Here is a 15222-nt window from a genome sequence, read left to right on the forward strand (position 1 = left end):
TCGAGGCCGAGTTGGGAGAAGTATATTATGGTAAATAATCATATTGTAGTCACGGACACTTCTGTGTTGTAGCAACACTATTGACTTTCAATGGAATCATTACTACCCAGAAGCGTTTCTGTACAACCCTAAACTGATGTTGCGTCACATTTTGTTGGTATGTCGACTAAGAAACTCTCATAACATGTCGCAATAAAACAAGTGGCTTCACCAAACTGAGGTAGAGGCGAACAAACCATTATTCTGCACTGTTATCTCAAGAGTCCGATATTAGCAACAGAGGGAGACATTTCTTAGTCACAAGAAATGTTTTCAATTCAATACTTATAAAAAGTATATGGTGTCGTCTTGGCAGACCTGACTACAAAAGCACAAGAAGCTAACTGTCTCGATTATTGCGATCATACGGTCTATTTTTGTTATTGTGTGTAGTTTTACCAACTAACCTTGAAAGAAACAGTTTGGATCGACGTATACACGGAACATTTCCAACCAATGGCAGCACAAAACATGTCGCTACTAATACACAGCGACTTAGTGCAACAAAACAAGCCTACGAGCACAAAATGAACAATCTCTATTTTATGGTGGTATTTTAAGACTTTAGACTTTAATGTCGTTGGAAAGGTGTATAGTTCTTAACACAAAAAATACTAATAAATAATATGAATGTGAAACATGCAAGGGTAAAGTAAAGTGCATTACAGCGTTGCATGGATGTAGTTGTAAGGGGCCACATATTATATCTCACTTAATGTCCCACTATTTTGGAACATTTCTTGATTTGTTGCAGTTATTTGGAAAATAACAACTCTTCTTCTTCTTCCGTTGATTCAAACTCCTCCCCCACTTTCGGCCACGACCACCGTTCCGTCTGTGCGAATGGAAACTGTCTCGGTGGCGTCTCGATCTTTTTATCTTCTTCTCGTTTCACCTTTGCTGGCGTCGCGCTCTCTCCACCACCATCACCTTCCACCACAACAGGTATGCTCACCGGTACCTCCCCTCTCCGAATCACTCGCAGATACTTGTCCAAGGTCTGTCGATACAGTGACCACTTTTGGTGATCGTCCATGATTTTAGAGCGAAGGATTTTTTGCATCTCCTGATCGAGATCTGACAGTTGCGCATTCAGGTCGTTGCCTTTTAACTTGTCGAACTGATCCGGGGTCATCATGATCAGTTTTCTGTACTGTGTCGACGACGCCATGTCTCTCACCGATTCAGGAGTGTTCCCAGCAGACCGCTAATCACGCTGCCCAACAGCACAGGAAGGAACCCTCCTTTTTGCACAAGAAGACGTTTTCGATGCCGCAGCGGCACCTTCTTGCTGGCGAGTTTCCGCAACACGTTTTTGTACTGTCTCAACTTGCGCTTGACCACCTTCGTAACGGGTACGTTCTTGTTCAACACGTTCAGGCAACACTCGGACAGGGCGTTCACCAGTTTCGGATCCGCCTCCTTGAGGATGGCCTTGCGAATCCGTGGGTTCGACGTTCGGAGAGTATGTAAAAGCGCTTTATTGGAGCGTATATATTTGCTCATCTCGGTCGTACGACAGACATCGATCGGGGTCGGGAACGTGAACCGCACAGTACCTGTATCTTTCTGGAAACAGCCCCGAACGTATACGTAGAGGCTCCGGTGTGTCCTGCGTGAAGTCCAGGAAACAATAACTGTATGGTTGTCGGGTGATATCGTTAAATACCTTTTCGAAGCATCGCCACTTGGAAGGGTATATTTGTCGCGCCAACGTCGACACCTGCAGATGGTCCCTCGGGTTCTTGAAGATCACCATGTAGTTAGCGTTTAGGGCGATATCTCGCGATTGGGAACCTTTAGGAAATAAATTCTGAGTCAAAAGAATGACGCTGATTCGGTCGTGATGAGACATTTTGGTGAACAGGTCGGACACCTCGTGCGCGTTGTAGGCGTCGTTCATAAGGTCGTCCAGGATCACCAGACATGGAGGGTTGGACCTCAAATCGTCGTAATTTGGCATACCGTTATGTTGTTCCACACCTTCCACTTTGGTTGGTGCGAAGTTTGATCCCGTGCACCACACAATCCTCTTGAATCCTCCTCCATCGATAAGTTCACCTCTATTTCGCAACAGGTTCAACACAAAAGTCGACTTGCCGCAACCACTAGGACCAGCCACGATGCATCGGAACGGTTGTTTCCATTGGAGAACCATCGCAATGACTGTGTCTTTCACCGCATTTCCCCCGTTTTTCTATTCCTCCTGGACGCTACGGTAGCCGTATGGTAGGGTGTCCAACGTGGAATCTCTTATCCGTCGTTTTGTATTCACCACCTGATATGTTTTTTCCTGAGGTTCTGTCACTAGCACGAAACGTCGTTTTCTCGCAATCCGTCTGGGGTATTGGATGACCATTTTCTTTTTCTCGTCCATGTGCAGCACAAAATCTTTCACCACATCAAAGTTCAATTTCGAACTCGCGGCGTGGTCCAACGTGATACCCTTCATTTTTACCACATGGAACTCCTTTCCCTTTGTTGGGGACCACACCTTCAGAGCGTAATTCTTCGGACCGCCGGACACAAACTCCCTAATGTAGGCACCTTCGCCGAATTCCGACATTTCGTCCGTCAAATCTCCCAGGTGGTCGCCCAACTGTAGTTTCCCGCGTGATCGTCTGGTCTCGAGAAATATCACGCTGTCCGTGTCGCAGTACAATATATCTTCCCCCACAGCGTCCAACAGCTTGTACAGACGGATCCTGGCGAAGGTTGTCGTGTACGCACCTATTGCGACGTTTACTTTGCTGTTTTGAGGTGCACACTCATTCAGGTAGTCCCAACTCACAATCACCGTGTCATCGTTGACAAACAACACCTGCTTCACGTTGACACCGGGTTCCGTCAACTTTTCAAAGAGATCCCTGGGTTCTCGTATGATCGACGTCTGTGGTTTGTTACTGTTCTGCGCAAATTTACCCCAAAGCGAGTTCAGACACAACTTTGCAACAGCACGCAGTCCTGGATTCTTGTCGATGCGCTCCTTACGTAATTCGATCCCTTCGTGCTCTTTGTAGGTACCAATATACTCCTCCTTCTTCTCATCGTCCGTGCACCACACTGGCCAACCACTACTCTCCTGTTTGATTTGCAGAAACGTGTTCACGTACTGAGCGAACAAACCCCCCTCACCTGTCGTCGGGTCGTAGACGCTCACTTCGTATCTCCACACTTCGTACACATCCTGAATCTTGTAGCCCTTCTCGACGGCGAGGCGAACTTCATCCAGCACCCACGTTCCCGTGATTGCTCTCTCCGCATCCGTGTGGTCGCACTCTCCTTCTTGTCGGAGCCCCGTTGCGCAACTCCAACACAACGGAAACAACAGTTTCCCTCCCGTCTTCATAGGCAGCACTGGAATGTATAGGTTTCGCGGCGGAAGCACTCGGAGTTTGGCTATGCCGTCCATTTCCAATACCTCCTTTGGTGTCGGTGCTGATGCACCGAACAGAACCTCTGGGTGTCCCACAGGTGCCTTGGCGAACTTATTCACGGTCGGGTACAGCGATGTGATGTCGTAGTAGCGTATTTTCTCCTCCTCCTCGTCGGCGCCAACCACTCCTCGCATTTTAAACACCTCCACCCTATCTCCATACAGCGCATCCCTCGCCACCAGCGGAGCACTCCGAAAAAACGGACGTTCTTCTAGTTCGCGGCTGAGGTCAGGTCGGTCCCGCAGTATCCCGCGGAACGTGCACTCCCACATTTCCACCACAGTATAACCCAATAGGCGAAAGCTCGATGTCACCCTCTGCGTTCGCTCGTATCGAGCACCCATCGTATCCGCCGGGTCGGATTGGATATTCTTCGACACGGGTCTCGATCGCTCCTTATAGCAAGATGGACATCCGTGAAAATAGCACCCGTGGAACTGGTAGATGGTCCTTGTGGTTTTGTCGTACCCATCCACGGCGATGCCATTCACTGCCACATGCTCCCTTTCTTTACCGGCATACTCCAACTCTACTTTCTCCGACTTCTCCAGATGCAGCAACCACTTCAGCGCGATCTTGCTCTGATTACTCACATTGCGGTAGCCGTCACGTGGAATCACGCCTATGGTGTTGTCCGAGAGGAAATGTCTTCGGTACGCCAGGGAGCATGCCGACGCTATGGTGAAACAGTCCTGTAGAATGTCCACATTGGCGATGTCCAGGAAATACCGACGCAATTTGAGCACTCCTCTTCGAAGTACTGTGACGTCCTGAATGCAATACTTGCGACACTCGTGGGCGTTATCGTACAACACACATTCCTTCGATGCTCTGTTGTACCACTCGTAGAATTTTTGGCGGTGTTGCGGCGACATGTGGTCCGGATCGAAGAACCGGTCGTTGGGGAAGGGACCCTTGTAGTCGCGATTTCCCTTGGTGTTGAACAGATGCGGATAGAATCCCTTTGTCTCCTCCAAATCGAACGTCTTTGAGAAACTCGACAGGGGCATCTGCAAGTAGTTCAAGGAATCCAAGAATCGCAACTTGTTCCCCACGCTCATAAACAGGATTTTCGTACCGTCCATGATCACCTCGGGAGCTTCCACATCCCTCTTAAGCAAATCGGACAACACAAACATACCGTCGTAGGCTCGGAAATTGTGGGCCACTAACACAATCCTCTTGAAGTAGGGTCGCTCCACGAACACGTAGTCCATAAACTGTCGCACAGGATCCTCTCCCTCGAAGCAGTGCTGGCGAATACCACACTGTAAGCAATCTTTCATCATATCTGTGTCCTCGATGCATACACTGCACACTTGCTGCACCACACACAAGCACGGTTCGTGTACATATGTCGAAGGTCGACCGACATAGGGTGTGCACTGCGTGGCTTCGAAATCATAAAACATAAACAGGTATCTCTTGCAGCTGATCTCCTCACCACCTCCACTGTCCCTCTGCATGTAGCACAGATGGTTCATCTCGCGTTGTGATTTGCACGTCTTGCAATACCTGTAGCCGCAACGATGCTTTGCACTCTCGGGATGGGTGGCGTCCAACAATTGGTAACATCCCGTGCAGCTTCGTATCTGCGTGCACACCGTCCCCCCGCCGTAGCGAGTGCTTAGGTGGTTCTTGTAGCACACATCGCTGTTGAACATCCTGTTGCATCGTTCGCAATGCACCACATCTTCCTTCTTGCACACGGGCGACGTGTGACACAGATGACACATATTTTTGCACACGTGCCGCAAATTTCGGGAAAAAGCGTAACATCGTTCGCAGAAATAAGGAATCGAGAACGCAGCCACTGGATTCACAATGACGTCATAGTGGTTGTCTCTCTGATTCAGCAACAGGTATATCGACTTTTTCGCCTGGGGTACCTCCTGGGCGAACAACACATCCGGCTTCTCCAGGTCGCTGAACACAAAGATTTTGTACTTACTTCCGAAATAACGCTGGAACGCAGCCAATTCGGCGAGACCTCCCCCCGTCGACTGCAGTGATACCCCGGCCTTTCCACACAACTCCATCGCCGCCGACGTCAACACTCTGCGACCACGTACAAATGCTTTGTGGTATTTCCCGAAATACTCAGGATCTGACTCTTTGTCGGCATACATCCGACCGATCACCAGGGCTTTGGCCAGACATATCTTCTCACCTCTGATCTCGCTCTTCACAGTCACCACACTTCTCTTCACTTTTGCGTATCTCTCGTGCGCTACAAGCTCGCGAGAGTTCAGTTTCCGACGTCCGTAACCGACAGGCATGCCAATCACGGACACACGCAGCTGTAGAAGATCCGTCGACAAGAACGTGGCGTTCGATTGCAACACCCTGGCGACCACATTCCATAACATATCAGCACCCAGTTGATCGATTCTCCGTAACGACAAACCAATCGGTCGAACCGACTCGTCAGACTTGTTCTCCAGCACCACGCCCACTTTGTCCGATGGTTTGTGTCGATCCACAATGTGGTTCAGCACAGCGTCCAACCCCTCGTGCACCCAACTCATAGCATCTCCGCTCTCGTCCGGCGACCTGAAGGTAAAGGTCGTCGTAGTGCACGTAGCGTTATACTTTTTCACTCGACGAACATCCATTTCTTTGATGTCCACATACTTCGTGTGGGGTGCCATTTCCCGTTCTTCTTCTTTTTCTTCTTCTTCGTCGTCGTCCTCTTCTACCAGAAAATCGCGATCGCCGCCGACCGTGTCGTCATCCCTCCTACTGGACGACGTTCCCGCTCCCTCCTGGTTTCCGTCCAAACTACGCACTTCGGACATCAAACGTTCCAGCAAATCAAGACGCCGGCATGGTTCGCCACGACCCATCATTCGGATAATCTCCTGTAGAATCATCCTCTTCCTCTCCGATCCTCCACCTTCTCCCCTTTCATATTGGTCCAACAGAATATCGCAGGCGCTCACGTATATCTCACCCGATTTCAACAACACCATTGTGTACTGGTTGACCTGTGGTCCTCCCTACCGCAAAAAATGCTCACACCGATCGACGGTGCCTTATATATTCTACCCAAATTCCAGGGATCGCGCGCGCATGCGCATCTACAGCTGCAGAGAAATTCATTCGATCCGCGCATCCGGCCACCTGCGCTCCCCCACAGAGCAAAAAATTCGATCCGCGCAGCTGGCCAGATGCGCTACCCCACAGAGCAAAAAATTCGATCCTCGCAGATGGCCAGATGCCAACACACACACACACACAAACATTGTATATCAACTGCTCCACTTACCTTGTCCATGCAGCCACTCTTTCTGCGCGATGCACGTCACCAGCTCCCTCATCAGCGATGGCAACTCAACCAATCGAAGCAAAGTCTCGTAAAACATATACTCCACTCCCGTCGTATCGCCGTCGTCGTCTCCGCCGGAACCGTCGACTAATCTACGGTGGTCGCGAGTAAAGTGTGCAAACATATGATACATATTTTCCGGCTGTCGGGCGTAGCTAACCCACCTTCGTATCTTTTTCCGCACGCAAACATTACAGTCACCATCTACACCACGTCCGCCGCAGACACTATTATGCTCCCTAACACACGGATGAGCCTCGCCGTCTGGGTAACCCTCGAAACAACCAATACAAAACACAGCGTACTCGGGGGTATAACTGGTCATACTGCGGAAAACACAGTACATATCCAAACTGTCGGGTAAACACGTACACGCCGACATCACACAGACGTTATCGTCAAACTCCATTCCTCGTGCCTACTCCGCTTCAATATTCCCCACAAACATACCCCTCAGGAACGGACAGTACGGACTCCAACGCCTGTGCTCTTTCTCTGCACTATCCCCAAACTCCCAATTACCTATCTCAACACCACAAAACACACACTTTACTACGTCCGGTAACCTATTAAAGTAAAAACCTGTCTTTGCTAGAGATTTCGGATTCATAAACCTAACACCCCACCTCTTAAATGTAGCCAATCGCGACCTCTCGCTATTCAATATACCTGTCTCGTCCGTACGAACAACACCCTCTCGAAGAAAACGACAGAAAACACCCACGCGACCGCCAAAACCTCTACCCATCGACCCCGCACGACTTCTCGCATTCATCCCCTCGCGACAAATGATCACAAAACCAAACCAAACCACTTAAACATACAAAAAACACACTATGCAGCTGCTTCGCACATCTGCTTCTTCTCACCTTACTCTCCCCGTAAAGCCCAAAACAACTCTGGACCGTTGAGCTTCTCATTACGCTCCAACCAACGTACAAGATCCTCCATCAAAACACTGTCCTCGATCATTATCTGAAGACCACCGTACAATTCCATTACTGTTTTGTCGCAACCTCCACATACCTCCACATGCTTTGGTTCGTAATATGCAAATACATGCTCAGCGTTCGACGGATCGCGGAAATAATCGCACGCGTTTTTCACCTTCCTTCGTATACAGTTCTCACAATTATCGTCGCGACTTTCCTCAGAATCACAATAACGAAAATGCTCCGTCAAACATACATGACCCTCCTGGTTAGGCGGCATTTCCCAACAACCTGCACAAAACACGGGCTTCCTTGGTGTGTACTCTTGCAATATTACAGCCATACAATACAAATCAATATACCCCGGAAAACAACCGCAACCATTCAACGCTGAAGTTATCAATTCTGCTTCTTCGCCCGACAACATCGCAACGGTTACTGAAACTACCAGACACCATTGCCGGACTCTCCCACAGAGATATATATTTGATCCACACAGCTGCGATCCCCCACAGAGATATATTTGGACAGATGCCAACCCTCGCCACAGAGATGTATATTTGAACTGGACACATGCCAAAAGCTACCCCACAGAGAGGCATTCGAAACGAGCATCCGCCAGATGTCAACGAACCCCCACAGAGAGATCAATTTCATCAGATCCACATATCACGCAAAGCAAAAAATTCAATACTCACATCCGAACAGATGTCGACGCTCCCACGCAGAGCCACTCATCCACACAGCTGCCGACAGCACCTGCACTCCCCCACAGAGCATGCGCACGCATTCACCCCCCACAAACACACCGCTACTATATAAACCACAAACACGCACACACCAAGCACAGAGCAGCAACGACAACACAACCAGAGACATCATGCATGCACCCAGTACAATCGATGACGTCAACAATCACCTATAGAAACAATCGATCAATCAATCTATATTATTATCAATAATATTAACAACTATAATAAGGTTTAACAATAAAACAATCTACAAACATATCATTTACATCAATCAATCACTATATTAGGACAACCCACAACTCCTTATTTGGATGCACCCAGTACAATCGATGACGTCACCAATCACCTATAGAAACAATCGATCAATCTATATTATTATCAATAATATTAACAACTATAATAAGGTTTAACAATACAACAATCTACAAACATATCAATTACTATATTAGAACACCCTACAACTCCTTATTTGGAAAAACTATAAATAAATATGACACCTGTCAATCAATCAATCACTATCTTAGGTTAACAACACCCACATACCCTTACATACAACTCCTTATTTGGAAACACCCCCCACCCACAGCTAATTAAAAAAAATCGATTTTCACCCAAAAAAAATGTATTGATCACTTATCGATTATTGGAAATCGATTAAGGTAATCGATACTGATTGATTATCGCGCTATGGCCCCCCCTTAACTACTACACATGCTGCCACAGAGAGTACAACGTCCTCCACGGTCGGCATCTTGCAGCCAAAATGTTAACAAAAGTTATTAACAAAAGTAAAGTAAAGTAGTGTTACGGCTACCAACATTTTGACAACATCTGTTGTTAACCGTGTTGGTAACAAAAGGTTGATAACGTTTGCAGGTAACATTCGGTGTAAACGCGCCTTTATCCATCCCGTCCCCCTTTCTCCGTAACGGTTGCCATTTGGCAGACACTCTTTATTCCTCGAACCCCTACACATGTAGAATCTTCTGTGGCTAAAATTTATACACGCACGTTGCATAACTGCACTGTCGTGGTTTTTGAGAAAAGAATTGTTGTAGAAAGGACGTTAAAATTCCCGTGATGAGAGTATTGATCGAGGCAGAAACTGTAGTTGAACCTGAGACGCTTTGTTATACTGTAGTTAGGCCTAGTGGCCGTAGCGGTTAAAAATTTGGGTGATTTGTTAATTACAAAGAAAAAATGTTTTTCGTACTTTTGTAAAGCGCCGAGATCACGCTTTTTTTTACTAGCAAATGTCTGTGTTCCTTGTAACTATTCTTTTCTATTCAAACGTACGTAGTTGTGGAGCAAAAAACTGTGCATGATGACTAATTGCGACTTAAATATAGGGAGAAATGCAGAGCTCATCCTCATATTCGCGATTAGTCAAGAGTGACAGAAAAGAAAAGTGAACTACATCAAAACAATCAATAATGTCCAATTACCATCCTTTTCTCCGTTATTTAGTTAACGATACGATAAGCAGTCTCAAGGTCATGTTTCATGATGCCGGGGAAAAGATATTCAGCTTCTGAAATGTCACTTAAACACGTGGGTAATAGAATTAAAAACTATACGCTCTCCTATCCCTTCCCCTCACACACATATGCAACCGCAGACTAATTTATTTGGGAGTGTTAAGGGGTGTTTCAGTAGCCTATCTGGACAATGTTACTTAATTGTCATACGTTCATTTCCCCCTTTCACAGAAACCATTTTACCTTATGGTTTATGGGTATGCATAATCACCTTAGCACAGGTTTTGCTATTATTGTGACGGTATTTATACTATTTATATGTGCCGCCACTGAAAATCGAGTCCGAGACATCTTGATTACGGTGACTGCTATATCAGTTTTGCACCCCCCCCCCTCCGCTGAAGAACTGATTAATGAGGCTATATATAAAACCAGTAGCGTAATTTCTCGTGCAGTTTGTAGTACGCTAAATATTTACACATAAAGAAATCTAATTAGAATTCAGTAATACAATTGTTATGCAAGAAAAACTGCATGCTATGTCGAATAAATTGAATAAGAGGAATATAGTCGAAATTATCTTGTACTTCGCCAAAATGTGTGTCTTGGAGTCTGACCCTGAACTGCATTTATCAGACTAACGAGTCTCTGGTGCCTGGGTTGTGTCGTCCATATAGGTTTCTGATTGTCACTTCATCAATCTGATCGTATTTCCATCCACCCTCATCTTCGCAATTACCGGCAATGAATATTTGAAAGAAGCGCTGATCCAGAAACTGTCTGTTTTCATTTCTTCAGCTTTGGTTTCAAGTTTGGTCCTGAAAATTGGTTAACTCGGATTTGCGACCAGCCAAAGGGATGGCCTCTTTCCTCTGGCCCATTTCTTTCAAGAGTAGTGTAAGTTGGTTGTTTCAAAATAGTACTTAGTAGGTATCCTCTTTTTTATCAATGAAATATCACTTTTTGACATATTTTGACAATTTTTTGTCGACCTTTTAGCGTTTAGCAATGTTTTTAGTACAATTTTCAATGCATTATTTTTTTCCCACCTCGTACTTGGTAGGTATGCATTTGTAGCCTTTTTTTTTATCAATTGAATATCAGTTTTTGACATATTTTGACAATTTTTTGTCGATGTTTTAGCGTTTAGCGATGTTTCAGTAAAATTTCCCTTTTTTTCCCACTCGTACTTGGTACGAATGCCACGATCTTACGTGATATATCTTAACCTATTCATTTTTTTTCGTGCTAAACTACACGAGAGCCTCTACGTGCTTTGACCTACTTTAGAGTAGGACCATAAAGACAGTTCTGCAACCGAAAGTGAGGCTCGAAGTGAGGCTCGGTGAGGCTCGACTTAATGGTTTGCTCTTGTAAGGCATAAGCCTCATTTTCTCGCAGTGTTGCCAACACCTTACTCGAAATAAAATCACCAAGGTTTTTTTTTTCTTGGTCTAACCTATGTTATTGAACTGCATCGTCACGTCCAAACCCGCATGAATTCCGGACACTATTGGTTCTTTTCATACTTTTTCTTACGTATAGGTGTACATGATGAATCCCCAAACAGATTTTTCCTAAGTCTCACCGTTTCCAAGATAATCCCACTTCCGGTCGCTATTTTGGATTTCCGAACATAGGTTCTATTCATACTTTACTCACATATAGGCGTACATGATGAATCCTCAAACAGATTTTTCCTAAGTCTCACCGTTTCCAAGATAATCTCACTTCCGGTTGCCATTTTGGATTTCCGAACATAGGTTCTATTCATACTTTACTCACATATAGGCGTACGTGAAGAATCCGCAAACAAATTTTTCCCAGGTCTTACCGTTTCCAAGATAATCCCACTTCCGGTCGCCATTTTGGATTTCCGAACATAGGTTCTATTCATACTTTTTCTCACGTATAGGCGTACGTGATGAATCCTCAAACAGATTTTTCCTAAGTCTTACTGTTTCCAAGATAACCCCACTTCCGGTCGCCATTTTGGATTTCCGAGCATAGGTTCTATTCATACTTTTTCTCACGTATAGGTGTACGTGATGAATCCGCAAACAGATTTTTCCTAAGTCTTACCGTTTCCAAGATAAACCCACTTCCGGTTGCTATTTTGGATTTCCGATCATAGGTTCTATTCATACTTTTTCTCACGTATAGGTGTACATGATGAATCACCAAACAGATTTTTCCTAAGTCATGAATTGGAGGGTCTATGAAAACCTATATTAATTCTCGTAAGAGAACAGAAAAAAAAAAAAACAATACTGTGGTTATTACAACAAATAGTCTTCTTCAACCCCAATCCAACAACCCAAAAATCATCATCCTAACTAGAACCATGTAACTATCTGCCATCTGTTAGAGGTTTTGTGAACTAAGTGGTGCTTTGTTTGTGTGTAAGAAAAAAAGAAATGCAATGCTTTTTGCACTTGGTTATCATCACCTAACATGTTATTAATTGTTTTTTAAAATTAATTACAACTGAAAACTAATAATTAATATTATCTAAAGTTACTAATTAATATTATACAAGTAATTGATATATTTTTTTTGTTCTTGTTGCTAGTGTTGGGTAATTATAGTTGTTGCAAAATATTAGCTCTCGCGTATGACAGTTTCTGAGTTTTGTTGGGTATATATAGACGAATCGAAATTTTACTTGTTATGTTAAATTGTATGTTAGGGTACATGGTAGGAGAAATCATTGTATATTAGAGCGCTCTTTTAATGATTTGCCTATAACTGCATACAGGCTGCCGTAAATTTAGCATAAAATATCCTGATCCTGTTTCTTCTAGCATGTGCGATGTTTGTTGTGGTGGGATTATTGGGGGAAATGTGATTCTCCCATGATGTCATCTGACTTACTAGCATATGCGATACGAAGAACAGGTGTGTATGTGGCTTACTAGGATTAGGCTCATGGTAATGAGGTCCTAGTAGCTGAAACGTTGTCGGGGTATTTTGCAAAAAATTTCCTTAAACAGTTAACAAATATAATATATATATTTTTTTTAAATTCAGACATTAGATGGATTTTACAAATATATTTTTAAAAAAAAATAGGTTAGGTAATTGTGGCTTCTACAGCTCGCCAAGCAGGGTGCTCTTGCATAAGCTCTTATCAGTCTGTAAGTCAGCAACAAGCAACCTGCGCTAGAGGTAGATGCTCTTGACATTATGAAAAATAAAAACTTGAGTAACATTTTTTTTGTGTTTTCTGATTAGTTAAAAAAATACGTAATGTGATGACTCATATCTTCTGATTGCGCGACAAGTTATTACGTAACATTGTGATGACTCATATCTAATGCCCTTCGTTGTATTAACTATAAGGGAGTAAACTATTACACAACATATTTCAACAAGTTATGACGTAATGTGATGAGTCATATCTAACGTGGCGTCTTCTGATTGGTTAATTATTACAGGTGTTTTCAATACGGTCCGCGCTTTTATTATAAAAGACGGCATACACGGCAGACCAGTCAGTCTCGTGAGAGCAGCCGAAGAGTACGGACGTCCTGTCGCAGCGCTCCTCGTTTTTTTTGTAAAAAAAAATAAATATTTAACTTTCTTTGCAGCTACATACCATCTATTATTTCAAGTTCAAAGGTGTTTCACGTGGTTTTTCATAGTAATTTCGACCAGATTGAATTTTGACGTGATCGTGCGTTTTCTATTTCACCTCAAGAAATTCTATATAAATAACATACCTGAAAATTGTATCGCTATATACTAGACTTTTTGATTTCTGTAATTTTGGAGAAAGCAATGGCATCCACCACCAGTTTTAATCGTAAAAATGATAAAACTGAATGTGTTACTTGTGGGAAGCTAATCTCAAGGAACAATTTATCGGTACACAGGGCAAGATGTAGCGAAACAGGTTCGAGAATTAATCGTTCGTCACCTTCTAAGTCTTGTGCTCGATGCGGAAAGATGATTAGCATTACAAATTTAAGTAAACACCTGAAAATTTGCAAACCATCGACCGGACAAGCATCGAAAAGGAAAATCGATAATGCAGAAACGGAAGCTTCCACTTCCAAGCAAATTAAATTATCTAATGAACGCAAACCAATTAGATCTGCGTTCAACGACCAACTCCAGGATTTTTCAATTAAGTCAGAACCAGGTCGTGACATTCTAAGTTTCTTGGACGAAACGAAAACATCTGTACTAAATATTTTGAAAGATAAACTTGAAAACAACTCTATAAAAATATACGTTGTTCTGTTTTCCGAATACGAGAAAGTCGATGGCACAACGAGTATTTTTTATCATCGTACAAAAAACCAGACTCTTTATTTGGCGGACGTCGAAAATTTAGACAACTTCTATTATAAAGTTACCAACGAGCTGGTTAAGAAACACGACGGTTTCGAGGCTAAAGGGTCGGGATGGTCTCTGTGTGGAAGTCCTCACACGTTAACTGTTTACGTAAACCGATTCTCGCCTCTTCGTGCATCCAGCTACGTTCCTCTTCCACCGAACATTCAACACAAGAGGGCTGTGTTGAATATACAGAACAGCGATGACAAGTGTTTCCTTTGGTGTATATTGGCTGCACTGCATCCTGTTAATTGCAAAAATAATCCACAGTGGGTTGGACATTACAAACAATACGAGTCCGAGTTTGAAAGTGTAATGTCTGGCATCGAATACCCGGTGACATTGTCGGATATAACAAAGTTCGAAAACCGTGCAGGAAAACGCATCGCTATTAATGTATATTCCTACACGTCAGATAAATATCTCGTGCATCCCGTCAGGATAAGCGATGTCGACGATGACGATGCTCGTGTGATTAATCTCCTTCTCATTTCCAACGAGGATGTTCATCACTACACGCTAATTCGTTCTCTATCACGTTTGGTCAGAAGTCAAACTACCAAGCATGCAAACAACATCGAAGTTTGCCCGAGATGCCTAACCACGTTCGACGATCGAAAACAACTCGATTATCAAAATTACACCGGACTTCAAATTGCTATCGAGAAACTTGCCGAACATAAAATTTATTGCGGTGACAACAGACCGGCTAGAATGTTGATGCCCGAAACGAACGAAGTCGAAGAATTCAAAATGCACAAGGCATTGTTGGAACATCCGGCCATCATCGTTGCTGATTTCGAGGCGTTCCTGAAACCACTCTCCTACTGCGAACCAGACCCCGAACTTTCTTCCACAACGCCGTACCAGCTTCATCAACCTAATAGTTTCGGCTATGTTGTTGTGCGACGTGAT

General features: G+C 44.2%; 1 protein-coding gene across 1 annotated transcript; it reads right to left on the reverse strand.

Moving 5' to 3' along the window:
- Positions 1–2236: 2236 nt before the first annotated feature.
- On the reverse strand, positions 2237–6448 carry LOC145999306 (uncharacterized). The gene has a single exon (XM_083136246.1). The coding sequence runs from the start codon at positions 6446–6448 to the stop codon at positions 2237–2239; it is 4212 nt and encodes a 1403-aa protein (XP_082992372.1).
- Positions 6449–15222: the final 8774 nt, after the last annotated feature.

The sequence above is a fragment of the Lepisma saccharinum genome, chromosome 15, assembly GCF_977018435.1.
Source record: "Lepisma saccharinum chromosome 15, izLepSacc3.1, whole genome shotgun sequence".
NCBI lineage: Eukaryota > Metazoa > Arthropoda > Insecta > Zygentoma > Lepismatidae > Lepisma > Lepisma saccharinum.